Raw genomic sequence first — 25,845 nt, 5'->3', positions numbered from 1 at the left:
CTCTTACTCTCCCCTTTCATAAGTTTCCTTCCTTCCTTCCTCTGTTCCTGTCCCTTCCCCCTTTCTTTCTTTCTTTCCTTCCCTCCCTCCCTCCATTTCTTGCTTTCCTTCTCCTTCCTCCCTTCTTTCCTCCCTCACTCCCTTCTTTCACTCCTTCCTCTCTTACTCTCCCCTTTCACACCTTTCCTTGCTTCCTTTGCACCCTTCCTCTGTTCCTGTCCCTTCCCTCTTTCCTTCCTTCCTTCCCACCCTCCGTCCATTCATTCACCCATTCCTCTCTTGATCGCCCCTTTTACCATTCCTTCCTTCCTTCCTTCCTTCCTTCCTTCCTTTCTTCCTTCCTTCCACCCTCCTTCCTTCATAGCTCGCCCTCGCCTTTCTTCCCTTCCTTCCAGATGGGAGTGCCCCCTCAAGACACCCGCCCGAATGCTGGTACCCTGCTTTTTCTCTCCCCTCGTCCTTTCCAGCTCCTCGCCGGTGGCTGCCGGGTGTGGGATCCCCCTCCCCCTCCCCTCGCTAGAAAGCACATGGTTTTGTCAACAAGAAGGGAGAAGTGCTAAGGAGCCTTAAATAAGCCTCGCTCTGCCTAACCGATGCTAGGAGGATCTTTCTTTCCCTTGTCACTCCCGCTTCTTTCTTTCTCCTGGACGAGTCCACACAATCGGCTTAACCCAGTTCCTGAAATAGCCTATGGCAGTGCTTCCCAACCTTGACAACTTGAAGATATCTGGACTTCAACTCCCAGAATTCCCCAGCCAGCATTCGCTGGCTGGGGAATTCTGGGAGTTAAAGTCCAGATATCTTCAAGTTGCCAAGGTTGGGAAACACTGGCCTATGGGACTGCCTCGCTTGGCGTGAAGCGGGAAATGATCCCCGGGGGATGGAGTGGCTTGGCGACTTAAAATAGTTTTAAAATGGCAGGGGGGACCTCAGACACTTAGGCTGTATGGGGCCCCAAAATTCCTGATGGTGGCCCTGGTTGCAGCCCCACTCTTGCCTAACAAGGCCACCCATCTCTGTGCGGGCCCCATCTGGACAGATGGCCGATGATACCTTTGGGGGGGGCTGTCTGCAAAGCCCTGTGGCTGACGGTGGTGTCCAGTAGTGCACCTTCTGCCACTGCTCCCATTTCACCACCAGTTGCCATAGTGCAGTGACTGGTACTCTTCCAGCTCCGGCTGCACAACTGCTGCCTCAACCTGACAGGGGAGGGGGATGGACATGGTCGTGGTCAGCATAGGTGGCGTCAAGCATGCAGTTGCTTAATTTGATGCTTTTAATTTACAAATGGGTTATTAATGCTACTACTTCTCTTCAGGAAAGAGGCAAGAAACCCACTCGAGGGCTCTGTCCGTTGCCGTGTGAAAAATGGAAATTTGAAGAGAGCAGATTGAATTTTCCTGCAGATGGTTCCAGGAAGATGTGCAGAATCCACTCAGGGCAGCAAATTGCTGCAGTGCTACCACCGAATGGATCAGACGAGGGTGGAGGGTGGCACCACACCCCTGTGTGCTTCCTTCCTGAAACCGCCTGCAGAAAAATCAATCCGTTCTCTTTGAGTTGGCATATTGATGGAACAATGGTCAGAGCCTTGGAGTCTCTTTCCTGCTGCAGGAGTAAAGCGTGGATGAGCAAAGCTACAGTGGAGGATGACACTGGACTGCAGAGGCAAAGTGCACAGGGCCCACGGCATGATGCCATCCCCATTCTGACCCCTGACTCGCTTAATCTATCCAGTGGTAGTGCTGCACAACAAGATTGCCAACAGAGATGCCAAAATGGAGGGGTATCAGAAAGAAGGAAGGAAGGAGGAATGGAAAGATGCCAAGGCTGACAATCTTAACTGGGGCTTATTTGGAGAGTAGGGCTTATCTTAAGCACAGGTTAAAAATTATGCTAGGGCTTATTTTATGGTTGAGTCTTACTTTTGGGGAAACGCATTACCTGCAAAGTATTATGTTAACTTGTAAGGTGTTGTGTTAATTTGCACTTATTTTAATTAGCTGAAGATAAATTAAATCATATTTAGATTTTGTCTTAGTATGCATACTTTTTGGAGTGCAAGCCACAACAAACTAAAAGCTTAGTGCAGTGTTTCCCAACCTTGGCAACTTGAAGATATTTGGACTTCAACTCCCAGAATTCCACAGGCAGCGAATGCTAGCTGGGGAATTCTGGGAGTTGAAGTCCAAATATCTTCAAGTTGCCAAGGTTGAGAAACACTGGCTTAGTAGATAATTGGCTGGGCCCATTGCCAGATCACAAGCAGTCATTGATAGTCAGAAATAAGACATTGACAAGCTTGGTTACATGGCTACAAATACATGCTAACCCCAAATATTTAAAGCAGTGCAGGAAAAAAAAGAGAGATGTTGAAAAAATACAGGACAACACATAAACTTCATTCTCTTTAGCTGTAGATGCAAGAAACTCTTTCTTTTCAGTGCTGGGCGGAAAGGCACAAGTTTATTGAGTTTGCCATAGCATTTCCAGTTCTAGAACATTACAGACTTCTGCCCCTGCATTAACTTTCTGCTCATGTGCTATCAGTGCATTGCCTGGAATAAGCATGTGTGCCATGCATAAACAAGATCTCCAGAAAGCACTTACCTTCACAATTACCTTCCTTTACACTTTGGAACTGACGTATCCCATTAGGTAGGTGAAATCCTGGTAAGCATTTGCAAAAGTGGTCCTCACAGTCTCTCCTGCATGCAGCATATTTTCCACAGTTTACATTTTCACAGATTTGAGGATCAACTAGAAGGAGACCATTCAGGAAAAGAAATAATTTAACATCAAAAATACATTTCTTCACTGGGTTTTTTAAAAAAATAGAGACCTATCTCAACAGGCAGGAAAGGAAGGGAATCTAATCTATTTGTAGAATAAGACTGAGAAAAAAATTGAGGGAGGCCTTCCCATTAATACAGGGTACATTCACATTGCTGGGGCGGGGGAAAAAAAATCTCCCTTTTTCGTTTTTATATTACATCTTTTCCAAATTGGAAATAAAAGACTTTGACCTTTGCCATATGAAAGTTGTTCTTGCATAATGAGCTGTTTGCCTGTTGCCTAATTGCTACACTCGACAATACATTTTTTTCAAAGGGTTTGCTTCCTGAACAACTTTTGGTGATTATAATAGGCAATGCAAACAGATGCCTTCAAATTGGACACAAATAGAGGTCGGCTGCTAAGGTGGAACGGTGATGTGTGCTCGCCCCTGTGGTTCTGACTGCTAGTGGAGTCCAGCGCAATTATGCTACTGCAGCTGGGCAGGTAGCAAAATCGTGTGCGGACAAGTAGGTGGACCTCTTTCAAGCAAAAAGCAAAAACCCGCGGCGAAACAAGGGCCCACCTGCGTGTCCACGTGCGATTTTGCTACCTGCCCAGGTGCAGTAGCATAATTGCACTGGACTCCCCTAGCACTCAGAGCCATGGGGGTGAGCACACATCACTGTTCCACCTTAGCATCCCACCTTTGGGCACAAATATAATTTCAGAATAATGTTATCACGTACCCTAATAATCTTGAGGAATGTGAAATTATCTTTTAATGACTATAATGTGTTTAATCATATCATGTTTTTGACATGCTGCATGAGCTCAAATTTGCTTGTACTCAGTGTCTGATGCATCTCGCTATAGTTTCCAACAATAGTCAGCCAGCATTGATGGTTGCCATAAATACTGTTTTCCCATTGTAATGTCTTGGTGAAACCATTTACTCTGATGGTCACCTAGACCAGTGTTTCCCAACCTTGGCAACTTGAAGATATTTGGACTTCAACTCCCAGAATTCCCCAGCCAGCAAATGCTGGCTGGGAAATTCTGGGAGTTGAAGTCCAGATACCTTCAAGTTGCCAAGGTTGGGAAACACTGACCTAGACTTTTGGGAAAGAAGTCCAAGTGGTGAATGCAAAAAATGAATCTTCTTTTGTCTTGTATGCTGTAAGAGGTTTGACAAACAGCTGGATTTCATTGAGTGCTCTGTAGTTGCCAAGAAAATTCTCAACAACAACCTTGAAGCCCTTTTCTGTGGCTCCACTAACTTATCTTCAAATCACCTGTCATTGGTGATGTGTCTTAACTATGGACCAAAAAGAATGCCTTCCTTAATCTTGGCATCAGTTATTCTTGGAAATATCTGTCTCAAAAAACAAAAACTTTCACCAAGTGGTTCATTTTCCACATTTTTCTGTCTGAGAACCAAATTCTTTCAGAGTGGCCATTTCTTTCTTAATATAATGCAACTGTCTTGCATGGCTTTCCCATATGAATATGTAACAGCAGCACAGGTAGTCCCTGAATTACGAATGTAATGGAGCCTGCCAATTACATTCATAATCCAAGGATCCATCGGAGTGAATCATCTAAAATGAACGTGAAAACTCCTTGCTCTAATCAAATTTGCAGGCCGTTAAATGCACACGAGGTATCTCAGGGTGGGGAAGGCAATAGGGGGACCGAATGATGGAACAGACCATCTAATTAAGACCAAAGGAGGCCTTTCCCAATCCATTGAGATACCTCATTGCTGTGTTTGCTTAGAAACAGCCGGCCGGTTAGAGCCGTGCGATTGGCGTCCCTATCCAAGGTTCTGATAGGGTGCTGTTCCATAGTTACTTTGTAAGCGGGAAAGCTACTGTGTATTTGATTGGTTCCTGCCTCAGCCAAGGCTTGCTATATAACCCTGTATGTTTTGTATGATTCTCTAAGCCTGTACCTGCCTGTCCGGCATGCATTCCGTATTAAAGCCATCTGTTAACTAAGGCCTCATCTGTTTTACTCATGCTCCCCCAAATTGCTTCCCCTCCCATCCTGCCATGTGGGCCACTTATCTTGCAAAGACCCAGTGAGCTATCTCCTCTCCAGCCTCTCTGCTGCACAGGATCATGCCCCCCAGAAGCTCTCAGTGCGCAAAACATTTGCACGTCGATGGGAGGCTTTGGGGCAGCAAAATCGCACTCTTTCAAAGCATCCTATTGGCTTGCAAACCATTCAGGCAAGACTTTGCAAGAATACACTGGCCCTTCCCAGGCTCCGTTCTTGCCAGCACAGGCTTTTGCAATGACAATTGGAGCCCACAGGGAAGCAATCTCAGGCACCAAAGCCTTGCCTCAGTTTCAAAATCTTTTGCCACAGATCTCGTCCAGGCCTCAATTCACAGAGGACAGGGTCCTAAAGCAGTGCACGGTCTCATGAAATCAGTAGCATGAGATCTCACACTAATGATCTTGCATGGTCTCTCAGTATTTTAGGCCTCTGTTCTCTGCCAATGCACTGAAGGCTTGGAGCAATAAAGCAGAAAAATAAACCATGGCAGAGAGGAAACAGCTCGCTAGACCCTTGCAACATGAGTCTCCATAGGCCCAGTGCTTGTGGACACCCGGACAGGTGGTAGGGGAATATAGGCATGGTGAATGTTGCAGTGCACCTAAGAGTAAGAGTGAACAACTCCATTATGCAGAATTAACTAATGCAAATACGGTTAGAATTAAAATTATACACTGCTCAAAAAAATAAAGGGAACATTTAAAAATCAGAATATAACTTCAAGTAAATCAAACATCTGTGAAATCAAACTGTCCACTTAGGAAGCAACACTGATTGACAGTCAATTTCACATGCTGTTGTGCAAATGGAATAGTTGTGCAAATGAAATATTCAATGAGAATATTTCATTCATTCAGACCTATGCTGTGTTATCTGAGTGTTCCCTTTACTTTTTTGAGCAGTATATTTACATGTCCATTTTTTTATAAGTCGCTATATGTCTAGAATATTTTTTTCCTAATATATAATTGTTATATTTTAATTGTACTGTAAATACATTCTTAATTAAATGGGAGATATTAACAAGAGTTCTACTTGGTAAGTAACGGCAGGGGCTGTTGAGCAGTAAAACTCTACTCCAGCCAGTACTGATGAATAACAGATGGAGGAATGTTTTTTTTAATGTTGGGGTTTTAATTTTTGTATCTTGTTTTATTGTATGCCACCCTGAGTCCGTCAGGAGATGGGCGGCTTATAAATTTAAACAAACAAACGAACAAATAAATGGTGCTGCAACATTTGTAACCTGTGTTGTAAGTACTTGGGATGGGCTATGTTGCAACATCGAACAGTCACTAAGTGAACTGTCATAAGTTGAGGATTGCCTGTACTTGGTATATCAGGGAGCATTCCAAGCAGCAGAGCCACTATTTTTACATTCCCACAGCTATTCTAACCCTACAGTGCACTGGATGTGCTTCAGCAACAAATCCGTATGTTTTCATATGTTTTTTTCATGCGTGTAACATGGCAAACAGGTACATTGCATTGTATAAAAACAGATTATTTCTATAAAACAATACAGGATACGTCCAATTACACATTATTTTCATGATTAGCAGCCAAAATTCTATAAGGTGGACCCAAAGTGTTCAGGAAGCAAAATCCTTAGTTATTGTACAGTGTTAGGAAATTGTGAAATGTTTGGATTATGCAAAGGCAGAACTAACATTGGCCAGTTCCTATTTTAAGATTGAGTGTTAGATACCAAAGTTTCAATACCATCTCCATAGTCTAAAGCAGTGCTTCCCAACCTTGGCAACTTGAAGATATTTGGACTTCAACTCCCAGAATTCGCTGGCTGGGGAATTCTGGGAGTTGAAGTCCAAATATCTTCAAGTTGCTAAGGTTGGGAAACACTGGTCTAAAGAACTGTTTTTGCCTCCATTCTATCCTATTAAAACCCTTGGCTAGCTGGTGAGAGACAATAGGAAAAACAATGCCATTTCTAGTTGCTTTCTGCGTGGAATATCTTCAGCTCAGAGTCTCAAAACAACCACAAGCTAGGTGGATGGAGTGATAAACAATCTGCAGATTGTAACCATGATGCTGGCAACAGTTTGCCATTGCTCTACCCCCCTCCAACTTTAGCTACTCCCTTATGGAAAGCAAGATGTCCAATTACCGCAACATTTTTCCGTATCTCCACTGCTCTGCACATATCCTTTTTTACATTCACCGTTTTCCGTTTTGTAGTTCTGGCAAGCTTTTTAGAATATACAGAGGGAAGAAAGGCATTAGTTAGAACACATCCATGCTCTAGGTCATGCTATGTCACACTTCCTCCAAACTAGATTCTTCCTTTAGTAATAAACTAATATTTCTGACAGATTCCCAAACGGTATTCCATCCAATTGTAATTTTTGAAAGGGAATACAGTTTAATCAGTAGATACATAGAACATTACATCAGTAAAAGCCAATTAATTTAGTTCTAATCAATTTCAATTAAATCAAATTTAGATTTTCTCCTAGCTTCATTTGCCCTTTAGAATGCAAACCTCAGCAAAGCAAAAGCCCAGTGGGCAAATTGTTTCCTAAAAAGGATATATATCCTTTGCAAGACCTCAAGGAGTCACTAATAGTCAGAAATAAACATTAATAAACAAGCTTTCAGAGATTTAATTGGCTTAATACATGTAGTAACTCTTTTTGTTTATCTGCTGTCAGCATATAAAGGAAGCATATTTGCCATGTTTAAAAAAAAATTATAGAATGTGCAGAATTAGATATGATGACTAAACGTTTAAACAATCAAACTGAAACAGAATATTATAAAATATGAGATAAAGTATATGATTGGTGGAATTTTAAAAATGGTACTAATAATTAACCACAATATAGAATAGTATTACTAATAACTTTCTTCCCTTGTTTTTTCTGTTTGTATAAGCATAGAATATTTTTATATATATATATATATATATATATATATATATATATATATATATATATATATATATATATATATATAAAGTTTAATTAATAAGTTCAATATTGAAAATATAGAGTTAAAATTAACAAGAATGTAACTTACATGTATGACATTTCTGCTTTGATCTGATCATAGTTAGGTTTTTTTATATTTTTGTGTTAGTTAGACTTCTACGACAAGAGGAGCAATGGTCGCTCCTTAAATGTTTATTGTTGTATGTCCTTGTTTGTCTTTTTTAAAAAATTCAATAAAAAATATTTTTTTTAAAAAAAGGCACTCACAGATACAATCATTTTGACTGCAATTCAGGAAAGTTTTCTTTTGATTTGATGATCTCCAATATCCTATTTCGCAAGAGCAGGTGCAATTCCCAGAGATGTTCTTACACGAAGCATTCTTTCCACAATTTCCACATTTATTGTCAGCTATAAGAACAGAAGAATATTGGGGGGGTGGGGTGGGTGTCAAATTATTTCCAAAGGTTTTTTTTTCTAATGGCTAATGAGTAGAGAGGAGAAGAGACGGGAAAATAAAGCGGGCCTTGATGCTGAAAATCTGTAGTCTGCAGAATGAAAGGGAGAAGAAATTTGGATGGAAATTTTCCCATCACTCCACCACGTATGTAGCTGCTGATCAATTCAGGATGCATCCACGGCGACCTATAGGATAGCTGGGATGGGGAAATACTGTCTGATTTTTCTTTTCCTGTACAGTGTTCCCTCGATTTTCGCGGGTTCGAACTTCGCGAATAGCCTATACCACGGTTTTTCAAAAAATATTAATTAAAAAATACTTCAGTTTTTTTTCTATACCACGGTTTTCCCCGCCCTATGACATCATACGTCATTGTCAAACTAATAATTTTTGCAAATAAATAACAAAAAACATAATTATTGTTAATAAATAATTATGTTTATAAATATCAGGATCACTAAGTGTCTTATTCAATGGTGAGTACCAGCAATAATGGTGAGTAAATGGTTGTTAAGGGAATGGGAAATGGTAATTTAGGGGTTTAAAGTGTTAAGGGATGGCTTGTGATACTGTCCATAGCAAAAAATGGTGTATTTACTTCCGCATCTCTACTTCGCGGAAATTCGACTTTCGCGGGCATTCTTGGAACACATTCCCCGCAAAAAGCGAGGGAACACTGTAGTGCTTTTCCAAACGTCGAAGGAAGAGACTGATTACTGCCAGTCCTTGTTCTAAGTTACAATGGTACTGAGAAAAGTGACTTATGACCGTTCCACAGTGTGATTTTCACCCTTATGACTTTTTGCAGCATCCCCATGGACATAGAAACATAGAAACATAGAAGTCTGACGGCAGAAAAAGACCTCATGGTCCATCTAGTCTGCCCTTATACTATTTTCTGTATTTTATCTTAGGATGGATATATGTTTATCCCAGGCATGTTTAAATTCAGTTACTGTGGATTTATCTACCACATCTGCTGGAAGTTTGTTCCAAGGATCTACTACTCTTTCAGTAAAATAATATTTTCTCATGTTGCTTTTGATCTTTCCCCCAACTAACTTCAGATTGTGTCCCCTTGTTCTTGTGTTCACTTTCCTATTAAAAACACTTCCCTCCTGGACCTTATTTAACCCTTTAATATATTTAAATGTTTCGATCATGTCCCCCCTTTTCCTTCTGTCCTCCAGACTATACAGATTGAGTTCATTAAGTCTTTCCTGATACGTTTTATGCTTAAGACCTTCCACCATTCTTGTAGCCCGTCTTTGGACCCGTTCAATTTTGTCAATATCTTTTTGTAGGTGAGGTCTCCAGAACTGAACACAGTATTCCAAATGTGGTCTCACCAGCATTCTATATAGTGGGATCATAATCTCCCTCTTCCTGCTTGTTATACCTCTAGCTATGCAGCCAAGCATCCTACTTGCTTTTCCCTACCGCCTGACTGCACTGTTCACCCATTTTGAGACTGTCAGAAATCACTACCCCTAAATCCTTTTCTTTTGAAGTATTTGCCAACACTGAACTGCCAATACAATACTCAGATTGAGGATTCCTTTTCCCCAAGTGCATTATTTTACATTTGGAAACATTAAACTGCAGTTTCCATTGCTTAGACCATTTATCTAGTAAAGCTAAATCATTTACCATATTACAGATGCCTCCAGGAATATCAACCCTATTGCACACTTTAGAGTCATCGGCAAATAGGCAAACCTTCCCTACCAAACCTTCCCCTATGTCACTCACAAATATATTAAAAAGAATAGGACCCAGAACAGATCCTTGTGGCACACCGCTTGTAACCTGACTCTGCTCAGAATACTCGCCATTAACAATAACTCTCTGATGTCTACGCTTCAGCCAGCTGCAAATCCATTGAACTATCCAAGGATTAAGTCCAATCTTCACTAATTTATCTATCAGCTCTTTATGTGGAACCGTATCAAAGGCTTTGCTGAAGTCCAGGTAGGCAATATCCACGGCACCACCTTCATCCAACACCTTTGTGACATAGTCAAAGAAATCAATGAGATTAGTCTGACATGATTTGCCTTCAGTAAAGCCATGCTGATTTGGGTCTAATAAGTTATTGTTTTTTAGGTGCTGATTTATCCTCTTTTTGAGTAGAGTCTCCATCATTTTAACTACAACTGATGTCAGGCTAACTGGACACATGGTCAAAATTCAGACGCTTGGCAACTGGGTCGTCCCTGGGTCACGTGATTACTTTTTGTGACTTTCTGACTGGCCAAATCAATGGGGAACCCAGATTCATTTAACTACTGTGTTACTAATTTAACTACGGCAGTGATTCACTTAACAAATGTAGCAAAGAAAGGTTACAAAGATGGGGGGAAATTCATTTAATAACTGTCTTTGTTTAGCAATGGAAATTTTGGGCACATTTGTGATCATATTAGAGAAACAACTTTCAGCTGTGGCGAGGGGGGCGTTTGCTCAGGTTCGCCTGGTGCGCCAGTTGCGGCCCTATTTGGACTGGGAGTCATTGCTCACAGTCACTCATGCCCTCATCACCTCGAGACTCGACTACTGTAACGCTCTCTACATGGGGCTACCTTTGAAAAGTGTTCGGAAACTTCAGATTGTGCAGAATGCAGCTGCGAGAGCAATTATGGGCTTCTCTAAGTATGCCCATATCACTCCAACACTCCGCAGTCTGCATTGGTTGCTGATCAATTTCCGGTCACAATTCAAAGTGTTGGTTATGACCTATAAAGCCCTTCATGGCACCGGACCAGAATATCTTCGGGACCGCCTTCTGCCGCACGAATCCCAGCGACCGGTTCGGTCCCACAGAGTTGGCCTTCTCCGGGTCCCATCGACTAAACAATGTCATCTGGCGGGACCTTCTCTGTGGTGGCTCTGACCCTCTGGAACCAGCTCCCCCCTGAGATTAGGATTGCCCCCACACTCCTTGCCTTTCGTAAGCTCCTTAAAACCCACCTCTGCCGTCAGGCATGGGGGAACTGAAACATCTCCCCCTTGCCCATGTTGTTTTGGTGTTAGATTGTGTGCTTGTTTTTTTTAATATTCTGGGGTTGATTTTTATGAATTTTTTAGCTTAAAATTGTAATTGGATTGGTGGGTATTGGATTTGTTATTATGTATTGTTTTTACCTTGTTGTGAGCTGCCCCGAGTTTGTGGAGAGGGGCGGCATATAAATCCAATAAATCTAATCTAATCTAATCATAAACTGAGGACTACCTGTGTTGCATTTGAAGGTTTGTCAGCTATTTTCAGCTGACAAATGGAATCTTAGAAATTAAACCTAAGGTACCATTTCCTTATTCTAATACAGTGTTTCCCAATCTTGGCAACTTGAGGATATTTGGACTTCAACTCCCAGAATTCCCCAGCCAGCAAATGCTGGCTGGGGAATTCTGGGAGTTGAAGCCCACACATCTTCTAGTGCCCAAGGTTGGGAAACACTGTTTTAATAGGTCAACATTTCCCCCCATTTTTTGCTGCTGCTGCTCTCTCAAACAATATTCAACCTACCCTTGGTTAGTTGAATAAATCTTTAAAAAAATTATTAACATATAAAACAACAATAGAGTTTAGAAACCGGAACATAAGGGAGTAGGAAAAAAGAGGGGGGGGAAAGACATTAAAAAAACAATACAAACATACAAGTGAGAAAGAAAAAGGAAAAAAGTAAGGGAAAAAGGACAGAGAAAACGGTTACATAGCACACCATTATTTTCTTTGTTTAAATTTCTGGTAATTCGAAAAGCAAACTATGTATATATATAATTATTATCTTATCTCATCTCATCCATATTGTCAACTATTTACGGTTTTGGTATATATTTATATTTGTCAAATATGTCTCTACATTATTTATTTATTTACTTGGTTATTTCTTCTGGTTTCTAGCCATTTGTAAAAATTTTCCCATATCGTGTAAAAACCTTTCTCTTGTTTATTTTGTAATTTGAATGTGAGCCTGGACATTTCAGTGCTATCCATAAGTTTACTAATATTATCATATTATCTGTTGGGAGATTTATCTTTCCAATTTTGTGCATATGCTAGTCTTGCAGCAGTTACTATGTGGATGATAAGGTAGCAGTTTGGTTTTGAACTCAAAACCAAACTATGAAGAAATCTTATATATAGTAAGATGTCCCATGCCTGCAATGTTTTCCCATCACTGTACAGGCAAACCTGATATCCTGAGTCATAGTCTTCAATGCCTACATCATATTTGCTGCAATAGTTGCAATTTGTTTAAAATATATAGAGATAAGAGCAACATTAGCTAGACGTCCTTGTTACTGGCTGTGCTGTAGTGTACATCCTCCAAACCTCCTCACACCAATGGATCCAAACCCCCTCACACCAACGTAAACGGCATCCTATTTACTCCATTCCAAGTACCTTATATTATTATGTAGAAGAAGTAGGTTTCAAATATATTTCAACCCATGAGAACATGCTGTTGCCTTTCATCTCAATCTTGGACAGAAGACATTATGACAGGAACCACAATTTATTTCAGTTGTTCGGGATTTTCTGATAACCCCAATTTTCTTGTGATATAATGTGAATGTCAAGCTGAAGCTGTTTTAGTTGGGTTCTTTAAATAACACTTTATGCTGTTTTAAAATGTATTCTTAGCTGTGGGAATTTGGGAGGGGTAGTTGCATGAGGGATGTCTGAATGTAGCCATAACAAACTCCTTCTAGATAGTCAAGGTCATCCTTTGTCTTTGCACTTACGCACCTGCGTGGAAGAAGATGGGAGTGGCTGCCAAGCTGGCAGATGAAGATTGATCAACGTGATGGACTTGGGGGTGTGGGGACAAGGGATTGAACTTTCAACTGGGTAGAGAAACCCCTGGGACTTCAGAGTCAGGTTTCTCCCAGATGTGCCAACATGGCTCTTTGCATAAATTGGAATATTGAGAAATACTTTGCCTTGGACTCTGATTTAGTTTTGGATAATATTTGGAACCCTGACAGTGAAATAAATTGACTGTGTTGGCATTCAATACCTCATGAATGCCTAAAATGTCTGGCAAATCCTGAAAATGTGTTTGGGGCAACAGAAGTAAAATTTATAATGTGTAAAAAAAAATTCCTTAGTCATTTGAAAGGACATGGCTCATAGTTCAAGAGTAAAGACATCCAGGTTTATCTAAGTCTTCCCTTAAAAGCAAATTGGTTTCAAAATTATATTTCCATAATAGCCTAGCAAATGTCTGCCCTCTCTATCAACAATTTTGTTGCAATTAACTGTTAAAATTTAAACACAACAGTGTAATTGTATGTAGCTCTTATTATTTTATATTGATTTATGCTATCTTCCCATCTCTAAGTGGTTTTAGGCATATTCCAAACGTATGTCTTACTTGCACAAAATATTGTTAATTTATAAGATGTAGGATGTACTTAGAATACAGTAGGCTACTGAAATTAGTTACCTGTGCATAAATAGGATGAGGTCTGGATTTCTTTAACTTTGTGAATAGCAAATAAAATGTTGGCAAGAGAAGGAAGCACATCTTCAGAATTAAAACTTTTGAGTCAAGAAGTTGCAATATTGAACGTATTGCAAAAGCCAAGTAGACAGATTTACAGTTCCATCTGTTTTAACTGATAGTCTTATAAAGCTTTTTACAAACAGTTTTATTTATTTATTTATTTATTTATTTATTTATTTACTTACTTACTTACTTACTTACTTACTTATTTACTTACTTACTTACTTATTTACTTATTTATTTATTGTTAGAGTTGGAAGGGACCATGTGGGTCATCAAGTCCAACCCCCTGCCTAAGCAGGAACCCTATAGCATCCTAGCCAAATTGCAGTCCAATTTCCTCTTAAAAATGTCCAGAGTATTGGAGTTCACAACGTCCGCTGGTAGGTTGTTCCACTGGTTGATCGTTCTGACCGTCAGGAAGTTCTTCCTTATTTCCAGGTTGAATCTCTCCTTGGTCAGCTTCCAGCCGTTGTTCCTCGTCCGGCCCTCCGGTGCCCTGGAGAATAAAGTGATCCCCTCCTCTCTGTGGCAACCCCTTGTATACCTGTAGACTGCTATCATGTCCGCTCTGGCCCTCCTTTTCTCTAGGCTATCCATGCCCAGTTCCTGCAGTTTCTCTTCGTAAGTCTTGGTTTCTAGACCCTGATCATTTTGGTTGCTCTTTTCTGCACCTTCTCCAGAGTTTCAATGTCTCTTTTGAAGTGTGGTGACCAGAACTGAATACAGTACTCCAGGTGTGGTCTGACCAGAGCATAGTAGAGTGGTATTAAGACTTCCCTGGTCTTGGAGTGTATTCCCCTGTTGATGCAGCTTAGGATGGTGTTGGCTTTTTTGGCTGCTGCTGCACATTGTTGGCTCATGTTTAGTTGATTATCCAGGTTTAACCAAGAAGTCTTGATAACCACTGAATGCTTCTGCACAAGGCTTCATCTCTGGTTCTGAGTTATTAAGTTTACCTAGCATGCATCTTTATAACACTAGTCAGCTTCCACCCTGGTTCCCCACCTTCTCCTTTCCTGTTGCTCTAAATGGAGCTAACCAGTTTCATCTCTACTGTGCAGAAAGCCATGGTTTTCTCTCTTGAAGATGTGTCATGCTTAGGCTCCTTGTGATACTTAACACCAACCAGATAGCCATTTTAAATGTCTAAAACGAAAACAAAATTCCAAGGGTGCATAATTACATGAATTCATTTGCTTTTATAAGACATGCTCCCACTGTTTTTTGCTTTCAGCATCTCTTGGTCTGAATAAGCTGATTTTTTTTCCTCCCGAATGCGACTGAATAGCTCTTGCTTTTGGAATTTCAGCCGTAGGTCAACCAATATTTGGACTTAAAGAATTAAGATTCTTTTCCACCCTGATGTTATTTTGTAATCAATACTTTTGCACTTCTGTTTTGGTACACTTACTCAAGAAAAAGCACATTTGTTTAAAGACAGTGGATTTAAATGTTTAAATTTCTAAACACTTCCAACAATGTATTGATACGAGAGAAGCTTACCTTGATTTTGGAGCAGAACTGATTGAAAAAGAAAAATGAGAAGGCCTGAAAAAAGAGAGAGAAAATATAGAGTCAGGGAATGCCTTATTCCACAAATTAACCATTCCCAATCCCCCACCCCTTCAGGTATGTTAGACCAATGTTTCCCAACTTTGGCAACTTGAAGATATCTGGACTTCAAGTTGCCAAGGTTGGGAAACTCTGTGTTAGACTACTTCATCCTTCATCTCCAGTTTGCAGAAGTAAAGATGGGGAGGCACTGGATCGCACACTAATATTTCCTTCAAAGGCATCAAAGCTCTTTATGCACAGTGCCCTGGCTCTTACATCCTGACTGAACTTCTTGTCTTCCAGGGCTCTAGGAAAGCTATTAAGTTTCACCTAGAATCTCTCACATCACTTTGTTTGAAACTGGCCAATTGCCACAAGCAAGTTTACTGTTGCTCGAAAATGCCAGCTCTTTGACTTAATACCAAACAGATGACAGAAATGGAGATTTCAGAGATATCGGAGCATTTCTCCACATTAGGAGGTTATGAATAATGTGGGATCAAAAAAGCTACTTGTATGGGCCTTGCGTATTGTAGCACCATTTTTTCTCTCTAAAAGAATCCTCTCAATTTTAACTGAGGTAGGTGGATGGGCAGGGTTGCCTTATACAGTGATACCTCGTCTTATAAATGCCTCGTCATACAAACTTTTCGAGATACAAACCCGGGGTTTAAGATTTTTTTGCCTCTTCTTACAAACTATTTTCACCTTACAAACCCACCACCGCTGCTGGGATGGCCCGCCTCCGGACTTCCATTGCCAGCAAAGCACCCGTTTTTGTGCTGCTGGGATTCCGCTGAGGCTCCCCTCCATGGGAAACCCCACCTCCGGACTTCCGTGTTTTTGTGATGCTGCAGGAGAATCCCAGCAGGGGAATCCCAGCAGTGTGAAAACAGGTGCTTCGCTGGCAATGGAAGTCCGGAGGTGGGGTCTCCCAGCGAGGGGAGCCTCAGTGAAATTGCAGCATCGCAAAAACACAGAGGTCTGGATGTGGGGTTTCGAGGTCTGGATGTGGGGTTTCGAGGTCTGGATGTGGGGTTTCGAGGTCTGGATGTGGGGTTTCGAGGTCTGGATGTGGGGTTTCGAGGTCTGGATGTGGGGTTTCGAGGTCTGGATGTGGGGTTTCGAGGACTTCGGTGTTCTTGTGATGCTGCGATTTCACTGATGCTCCCTTCGCTGGGAAGCCCCACCTCTGGACTTCCATTGCCAGCGAAGCGCTCCTTTTTGCGATGCTGGGATTCCCCTGCAGCATTGCAAAAACTCAGAAATCGGGAGGTAGGTTTTCCCATGGAGGGGAATCCCAGCAGCGCAAAAACGGGCTGCTGGGATTCGGCTGGCAAAAGGAGTGAATTTTGGGCTTGCATTCATTAATCGCTTTTCCATTGATTCCTATGGGAAACATTGTTTCGTCTTACAAACTTTTCACCTTAAGAACCTCGTCCCAGAACCAATATAGTTTGTAAGACAAGGTTTCACTGTATTAGGAAAGAACCCAAATATTCTGCTACTTGAAAGCCAAATATTTTTGACGTAGGTAGAACAACATCAGGGGCTGATGTGCCTTAGTAACTCCTGGCACAATATTCAAGTTTTGGAAAAAATACTACAGGTAGTTCTTGAGTTACAATGGTTCATTTAGTAACTGTTCAAATTTACAAGCACTGAAAAACGTGACTTATGGCATTTTTCACACCTACAACCTTTGTAGCACTCCCATGTTCATGTGATCAAAATTTAGATGCTTGGCAACTGGCTCATATTTATGACGGCTGCCATGTCCCAAGGTCACATGATCACCTTTGGCAACCTTTTGATAAGCATTTTTTTTTTAAATGATGGGTTTTTAGATACTTTCTTTTAATATTAGATTTGTTACATTGTATACTGTTATTATTGTTGTTGTGAGCCGCCCCGAGTCTGCGGAGAGGGGCAGCATACAAATCTAATAAATTATTATTAATTATTATTAAAATCAGTAGGGAAGCCAATTTCACTTAACAACCGTAGAACTAACTTATCAATTACAGTGATTCTTTAACAACTGTGACAAAAAAGTCATAATATGGGTCTCCCTTAACAACAGAAATGCTGGGGCTCAATTGTGGTTGTAAGATAAGGACTACCTATATAGTGTTTGTGCAAGGTTTAGGGCACAGCTTTAACTGGGTATGAAGAATTAACGTGCAGAAATTGTGTATGTCTAGTCTAGTGAAAAGAAGCGGTGAGACGATAGCAGCCTCCCGATACTTGAGGGGCTACTAGAAAGACAAGGGGGTCAACCTGTTCTTCAAGGCACCAAAAGGCAAGACAAGAAAGAATGGACAGAAACTAATAAAGAAGAGAAGCAGCCTGGAAATAAGGAAAATTTTCCTGACATTGAGAACAATCAACCAGTGGAACAGCTCACCTTCAGAGGTTATAAGTGTTTCATCACTGGAGATTTTTAAGAGGATACTGGGCAGTCATTTGTCTAAAATGGTATAGAGCTGTGATGTGCTACAGGTGACAATGGAACCACATTTGTGGGCACACGAGCCGTCGCTCTAGCTCAGCACCAGTATGCGCACTTCCAGCTGATATTCAGCTGGTCCTACCCACACCTCCCCTCCCCTTCCACACAGCCCATTTTGGATGCCAGGTAAGTACAGGGCTCACGCAGAGTCCTTGGGAGGGCATTTTCAGCCTCCGGTGTGGAGGAGAAGGCTGTTTTCGCCCTCTCCCAGCACCAAGAAAGCGTGTGGAGCCTGGGAAGGGCAAAAAATGGTCCTACTAGGCCTACTGGAAGTCAGGAAACAGATGTGTGGGGGTCATGCATGCATAGGAGAGTGTGTGTGCAGGGGTTGTGTGCTCATGCACAGGAAGCAGGGCGTTTGGGGGATATTAAATTATGGGTATGGGCATGCACGCACGTGCTTTCAGCACCCAAGGAACATAAGAACATAAGAAGAGCCCTACTGAATCAGGCCAAAGCCCATCGAGTCCAGCATTCTGTGTCACACAGTGGCCCAACAATTGTACATGAGGATCTTGAGAAGAATGAGAAGGCAAAAATGTTCACCATCACTGGTCTCATAGAAACATAGAAACATAGAAGTCTGACGGCAGAAAAAGACCTCCTGGTCCATCTAGTCTGCCCTTATACTATTTTCTGTATTTTATCTTAGGATGGATATATGTTTATCCCAGGCATGTTTAAATTCAGCTACTGTGGATTTATCTACCACGTCTGCTGGAAGTTTGTTCCAAGGATCTACTACTCTTTCAGTAAAATAATATTTTCTCATGTTGCTTTTGATCTTTCCCCCAACTAACTTCAGATTGTGTCCCCTTGTTCTTGTGTTCACTTTCCTATTAAAAACACTTCCCTCCTGGACCTTGTTTAACCCTTTAATATATTTAAATGTTTCGATCATGTCCCCCCTTTTCCTTCTGTCCTCCAGACTATACAGATTGAGTTCATTAAGTCTTTCCTGATACGTTTTATGCTTAAGACCTTCCACCATTCTTGTAGTCCGTCTTTGGACCCGTTCAATTTTGTCAATATCTTTTTGTAGGTGAGGTCTCCAGAACTGAACACAGTATTCCAAATGTGGTCTCACCAGCATTCTATATAGCGGGATCATAATCTCCCTCTTCCTGCTTGTTATACCTCTAGCTATGCAGCCAAGCATCCTACTTGCTTTCCCTACCGCCTGACTGCACTGTTCACCCATTTTGAGACTGTCAGAAATCACTACCCCTAAATCCTTTTCTTTTGAAGTATTTGCTAACACAGAACTGCCAATACAATACTCAGATTGAGGATTCCTTTTCCCCAAGTGCATTATTTTACATTTGGAAACATTAAACTGCAGTTTCCATTGCTTTGACCATTTATCTAGTAAAGCTAAATCATTTACCATATTACAGATGCCTCCAGGAATATCAACCCTATTGCACACTTTAGAGTCATCGGCAAATAGGCAAACCTTCCCTACCAAACCTTCCCCTATGTCACTCACAAACATATTAAAAAGAATAGGACCCAGAACAGACCCTTGTGGCACACCGCTTGTAACCTGACTCTGCTCAGAATACTCGCCGTTAACAATAACTCTCTGATGTCTACGCTTCAGCCAGCTGCAAATCCATTGAACTATCCAGGGATTAAGTCCAATCTTCACTAATTTATCTATCAGCTCTTTATGTGGAACCGTATCAAAGGCTTTGCTGAAGTCCAGGTAGGCAATATCCACGGCACCACCTTGATCCAACACCTTTGTGACATAGTCAAAGAAATCAATGAGATTAGTCTGACATGATTTGCCTTCAGTAAAGCCATGCTGATTTGGGTCCAATAAGTTATTGTTTTTTAGGTGCTGATTTATCCTCTTTTTGAGTAGAGTCTCCATCATTTTAACTACCACTGATGTCAAGCTAACTGGCCTGTAGTTATCAGCTTCTTCTCTACTGCCCTTCTTGTGGATAGGCACAACACTGGCCATTCTCCAATCCTCAGGAACTTCTCCTGTTAACAAGGATTGGTTAAACAAATCAGTCAGGGGGGTAGCAATGACAGATCTGAGTTCTTTAAGAACTCTGGGGTGGATGCCATCTGGACCCATTGCCTTATTTATCTTTAATCGTTCAAGTTCTTCTAAGACATCGGCTTCTAAGATCACTGGAGCTGAATCCGTACAGCTGGAAGCAATGCTATATCCCTCCATAGTATTATTTTGTAAGGTGTCTTTTGAGAAAACTGAACAGAAGTAGCTATTGAAATGGTCAGCGATCTCCTTATTCCCATTAATACATGTATTATTCCCGGTGCTAAGCTTCGTGATGCCGCAGTTTTTCTTCTTCTTATCACTAATATATCTGAAGAAGGTTTTATCCCCCTTCTTTACTGATTTGGCAATTTCTTCCTCTTTTGAGGCTTTAGCAGCATATATTATCTGTTTTGCCTCCTTCTGTCTCATTTTATACACCTCCCTATCAGCTATACTTCCAGACTCTTTATACCTCCTATAGGCAGCCTTTTTTTCATTGACTATAGCCCTTACATCATTGCTAAACCATAGCGGTTTCTTCTTCCTTTTACCTTTAGTTATTTGTCTTACATACAGTCCAGTGGCTTTTAAGATGGCCTTTTTTAATACAGTCCACTGGGTGCTCACTCCTGCCAATTTATCCCTCCCCTTTAATTCATTATCTAAATATTCCCCCATTGCATTAAAATTTGTTTTTCTGAAATCCAATACTTTGGTTGCATTATAGGATTGCTCACAATGAGTTTTTACATCAAACCACAAACATAGATGGTCACTGCAACCTAAATTTTCTCCCACCTTGACCTCTGAAACCCAATTCCCATTCGTAAAAACTAAATCTAGAATATTCTCCCCTCTAGTTGGTGTCTTAACCAGCTGTGCCAGAGCTGCTCCTGTAAAGGCCTCTACTATATTCTTACTTTTGCATGTAAGGGCACTGGGGATATTCCAGTCAACATCAGGCATGTTGAAATCACCCATAACCACAAAATCTCCCTTTAGTGTCATTTGGGTAATTTCATCCACCATCTTGTTGTCATATTCCTCAGATTGCCCTGGAGGCCTATAGATCACCCCAATTCTAATGATAGAACCTTCTTTATTTTGCATGCAAATCCAGAGAGTCTCCAGATCTTGACATGTATTTTGAATTAGTGTTGTTTTTAGACTTTCTTTAACATAAATGGCTACTCCACCTCCCCTTCTCTCTATTCTATCCTTCCTATACAGTGTATATCCTGGTATGGATATTTCCCATTCATTAGAATCCTTAAACCATGTCTCAGTTATGGCAACCAGGTCCAAATTATCTCTATATATTATGGCCATTAATTCACAGAGCTTGTTGCTCAAGCTTCGAGCATTCGTGCACATTACCCGAAGAACATTATTTTCATTATTAGTTTGCCCCTTATCATCAACAACTACATCTATTTCATTTGCAGCTCCCTTTTCATAAGCTTTCAAAAACTGCTTTATCCTCATTGGTCGGGGACAGAAATCACCCACATCAGTTACATCTCTGTCCCCTTTACCTAGTTTAAATGCCTGTCCAAAAAAGTTCTGAATTCCTCACCGAGCACCTGGGTACCTCTGTATGATGGATGAAAACCATCCCTCTTAAACAACTCCCTATTAGACCACCTACTGACATCATGACTTACATAGCCAAAACCTTCAGCATTACACCACTGCCTTAACCACACATTAAACTCTCTGATACACATTGTTTTATCCTCTTGGCCACAAACCGGTAACACCTCTGAGAAAGTCACTGAATCAGTTATTTTACCCAGCTCCACACTTAGACATTGAAAATCTCTTTTTACTACATTAACATTTCTCTGGGACAAATCATTTGTGCCAAGATGCACCACCACATCAACGTTATTACCTTTACTCACAGCCTCAACAATGTTTGTAATCCGCCTCCTGTCCCTGCTGGCAGTGGCCCCTGGGAGACACCTCAGCACCTTCACCACATCCTTGCTCTGTCCCAAATCAACACCTCTAACAGTCGAATCACCCACAAGAAAATGTGTCTTCTTTTTATTTCTAACTGCACTTGATGGTTTGGTGACATTTACGACAACTTCCCCTTTGAACATCCCCTCATTCTCTGCCTGAGGGACCTTGCTAATATCTCCAACATCCTTACTATTTAAATCCGCAAGAACATTATAGGAATTGGATACAGAGAGACCAAAATTGCTATGTTTTTGCTCAACTGCACGCAATCTTCCTGAACCAACAGTTGTCCACACAGCCCTCCTCCTCGGGGGGTGCTGTGGAAGTGGAGGCTGGACACATGGCTGCATTGTCTCTTGCTAGAGCTGTGTTGGAAGACCTCCAAGGTCCCTTCCAACTCTGGTGATATTCTGTTCTATGGGCAACTACCTTACTTAGATGTCCAGGCAACATCCTTCTCCCTATGCAATCTTTCTACCATTTCCCACCATTTTTAATACCACCTTTCCTTTTTGAAAGAAAATCTTTAAGGATAATATATGGTTTTTGCAGAGGTGTGCCCTGCATCAGGACCAATGTTCCCTCTAATTTTTTTTCTTTGGTGTGGACGGAAAAGTATAGTGTCTGAGCAGCAGTCCCTTCAGGACTGGGCAGCATAGAAGTCAAAATAAATAAATAAAAATAAAAATAATAAAAATAAGAATAAAATAAATAAATAAAAATAAATAAATAAAAATAAATAAATAAATAAAAATAAATAAAAATAAATATAAAAATAAATATAGTGGGACCTTGTCAAAAAGCCACCAGAAACCTCTGAATCCTACACGGGAAGAAACTTACAGGGAACAGTGATCAGGACTGTTCATTTTCCAAGCCTTTGTGTTAGCAAACCTCATTACTACATTCTTGCCTTGTGCAATATTTTGCCCTCCAACTGGCTTGGAATACTGGGAATTGCAGTAAGTTATATTTGTTTACATTAACAAAGAATAAGCAAAAATATTAAAAGGAAGCTATGACTGAATATTTGAGTTGGTGGCAATCTATTGCTTCTTGTATTTATAATTTGGACTTTAATGTTTACAAAAGGGTTTATTAAAATATTTTCATTTCCCTGTATCTATCATGCATTTCTTCAATCATTCAGTCAACCAAGCACCTATATCAGTGATGGCGAACCTATGGCATGGGTGCCACAGGTGGCTTGCGGAGCCATATCTGCTGGCACACAAGCCTTTGCCCTAGCTCAGCTCCAACATGCATGTGGGTGCTGTCCAGCTGATTTTTGGCTTGCACAGAGGCTCTGGCAGGGTGTTTTGGCTTCCAGAGAGCCTACTGGGGGATGGGAGAGGGCGCTTTTACCCTCTCCTGGCTCCAGGGAAGACTTTGGAGCCTGGGGAGGGTGAAACATGAACCTACTAAGCCCACCAGAAGTTTGGAAACAGGCCATTTCTGCCCTCTGGAGGTCGGGGGAAGCTATTTTTGCTCTCCCCAGGCATTGAATTGTGGGTGTCGGCACTTGCGCATGCACAATAGCACCTGTCTATACTCTTTCGGCACCCAAGGAAAAAAAGGTTCGAGATCACTGACCTATATACATAATTTATTTAATTCATGCATACCCAAGAGTTCATTCCCGCGAAATATTCATAATCTACAGGTGACCACTATTAGCATAGTTTTGTTTCTAAGAAACATTTTCTAGTCTCACACAGCAAGGCACTTTTTTTTCCCACTTGGGTGTAAAATACATTTAGAGCAGACCATGGCTTGTAAAATGCTTCCTGCATGTTCTCAGAGATAGGTTTTACTTTAATATTTCCCAAGTTCTGTTACTGTTTTTAAGTGCGCAAAATGTTTGAGTACCTTCTCAAAGCTGAGTACATATGGCTCTATTTGCAATAATTGCAAATTTCCACAATGAAGAAAGACTGTGGGTAGGTAAATACAGGCCCAAGAATAAAACAATCATTTTTTTTAAAAAAAAAGTACTTTAACTATGTTATTGCTGTTCTTAATCCAAAATACAAGACCATCTTCTTCCTCAGTCCACTCACTTATATTTATGAAGTAGTAGCACACAAATTTGGAATAACTAAAGCAGTTATAAATTATCTAATATGATCCCCTCTCAGCTGCCCCAAAGGGATAATTTCTTGTATTTTTTCTCCTGATAATTTTAAAAAGCCCCTTTTAAATTAAAATAAAAAAGCAAAAATTGTATTTAGTCATTCCACCTTTTCTACCGCCTTTTCACAGCCATAGTGGCCACAGGGGATGTGAAAACTAAAGCGATAATCTACTCTAATTTTCTCTCCATCACAACAGGATGGAAGCTGGCATTTAGCCCTCACTCACATAAGCTCTTCTGGTGAACCAGCTGATTGGGGAAGGATACTTTATAATGCCAGTCAGTTTAAGGCTAACCATAACCTCTCAAGATTGATTAATGAGACCAGATGCCTAGAGTAGGGTATCCACATGAGATGTCACCAACCAGCCCAAGACACATGGAAACACGGCCACTTCAGATATTCTAGATCATGGCTTCATTCTGTAACTTATGCTGTGTCTTATCAGTCACAGTGTTGGCATGTGTTTTTATGCTATCATCAAGTTTCTGTAATATAAGGGTTTTTTTTAAAAAAAAAACCTTCATTGTATCTTCTCATTAATCTCAGTTGTTGCATCCTGTGTCCTCTAGCTTTTCTTATCATAGTTTCAAGCAAGCATTTCGAAAGTTTTCAGATTACTGTGAACAAAATATAGAATATTTTTTCTTCTTGATATTATTTCTTGGGGGGGGGGATAAATACTGCATGCTATGAAATATTATATCACAGATTAGTAGCACAGAGCAAATAATCAATGATTATTTGCCAGTGGGTCCTTTTCCGTCTCAAAATCTCAGCACTAACCTGCCTCTATGGCTTGGAATTTGCTTACAGTATTTGGCTAGGATTTTTCAGATCACACCCTGCTTACGATGCTTCTGGCTTGTTATACGTACTCAGGGCCGCCGATAGACGGGTACTACTGAAAGTCCCGTACCGGGCCCGGTGATTAGAGGGGCCCCGCAGTGAGTTAACGCCGTCAATCAGAGCTTCCCTTCGGTAAAAGAAAAATAACCCGGATGAATGGACATGAGGGAAACTCGAGGTGCCTTCCCAAAGCAAAAGAAGGGAGGTTTGTTGTCGTGTGGGGCTGGTCTTCAGAACCCAGTTGTAACTTATACCAGCGTTTCCCAACCGGTGCGCTCCTGCTCGATGCCGCGGTTTTCGGCGCTCTCCTGCTGGGCCCCAAAGAAGGAAGGCAGGAAGAAGGAGAGCTTCATTCTTCGCGCCTTTTTCCCGCCTTCCTTCTTTGGGGCCCAGCAGGAGAGCGCCGAAAACCGCGGCATCGAGCAGAAGCCGGGGGACAGCTGCGAGCGGGAGCCCCAGGACGGAAGTACCGGCAGCGCCCCGCCCAGCTGGAGCTTTCCTGGCGTCGGCGGCAAGTGTCCTCTGTGGCCCGGTGGGAGGGCACTGGCGGTAGGAGGGGGGGCGGCTGCAGCGGCCGCTGGCAGTTGCGGGGAGATGGCGGCGGCGAGAGGGAGCGCTCTCTCTCTCTCTCTCTCTCTCAGCTGAGCGGGAGCCCTGCCGTGGCGGTTGGACGTGCTGCTGGACGTCGTACATGCTGGCGCTACGGGCCTGGCATATACGGTGTCCAGCAGCACGTCCAGCTGCCGCCGTCAGGGCTCCCGCTTGCAGTCAGCTGAGAGAGAGAGAGAGAAAGAAAGAGAGACATATAAGAGAGGCAGAGAGAGGCAGAGAAAGAGAGACAGAGCAAGAAAGAAAGACAGCAAGAGAGGCAGAGAAAGAGAGATAGAGAAAGAGAGAGAGAAAGAGAGACATAGCGAGAGGCAGAGAGAGAGAAAAAGAGAGACATAGCAAGAGAAAAAGAGAGACTTAGCAAGAGAGGCAGAGAGAGAGAGAAAGAAAGAGAGACATAGCAATAGAAAAAGAGTCATAGCAAGAGAGGCAGAGAGA

General features: G+C 41.5%; 1 protein-coding gene across 5 annotated transcripts in view; it reads right to left on the bottom strand.

Moving 5' to 3' along the window:
• Window positions 1-25,845, bottom strand: part of ADGRE5 (adhesion G protein-coupled receptor E5) — an 87,630-nt gene that overhangs the window by 36,927 nt on the left and 24,858 nt on the right. For 4 of the 5 annotated variants that reach the window (XM_070739621.1, XM_070739619.1, XM_070739620.1 and 1 more), the window contains exons 2-5: window positions 15,267-15,311; window positions 8,055-8,198; window positions 6,965-7,045; window positions 2,611-2,760 (exon numbers count right to left, since the gene is read on the bottom strand). In XM_070739621.1, the coding sequence (XP_070595722.1) occupies window positions 2,611-2,760; window positions 6,965-7,045; window positions 8,055-8,198; window positions 15,267-15,311 (420 nt within the window). The remainder of the gene's footprint in view (window positions 1-2,610; window positions 2,761-6,964; window positions 7,046-8,054; window positions 8,199-15,266; window positions 15,312-25,845) is intronic. The other variant, XM_070739623.1, reaches the window with a different exon arrangement.

The sequence above is a fragment of the Erythrolamprus reginae genome, chromosome 2 (genome assembly GCF_031021105.1).
Source record: "Erythrolamprus reginae isolate rEryReg1 chromosome 2, rEryReg1.hap1, whole genome shotgun sequence".
Taxonomy (NCBI): Eukaryota; Metazoa; Chordata; class Lepidosauria; order Squamata; family Dipsadidae; genus Erythrolamprus; species Erythrolamprus reginae.
Note: the sequence above shows the minus strand (reverse complement) of the source record. Positions and strands in the feature narration are given on the sequence as shown.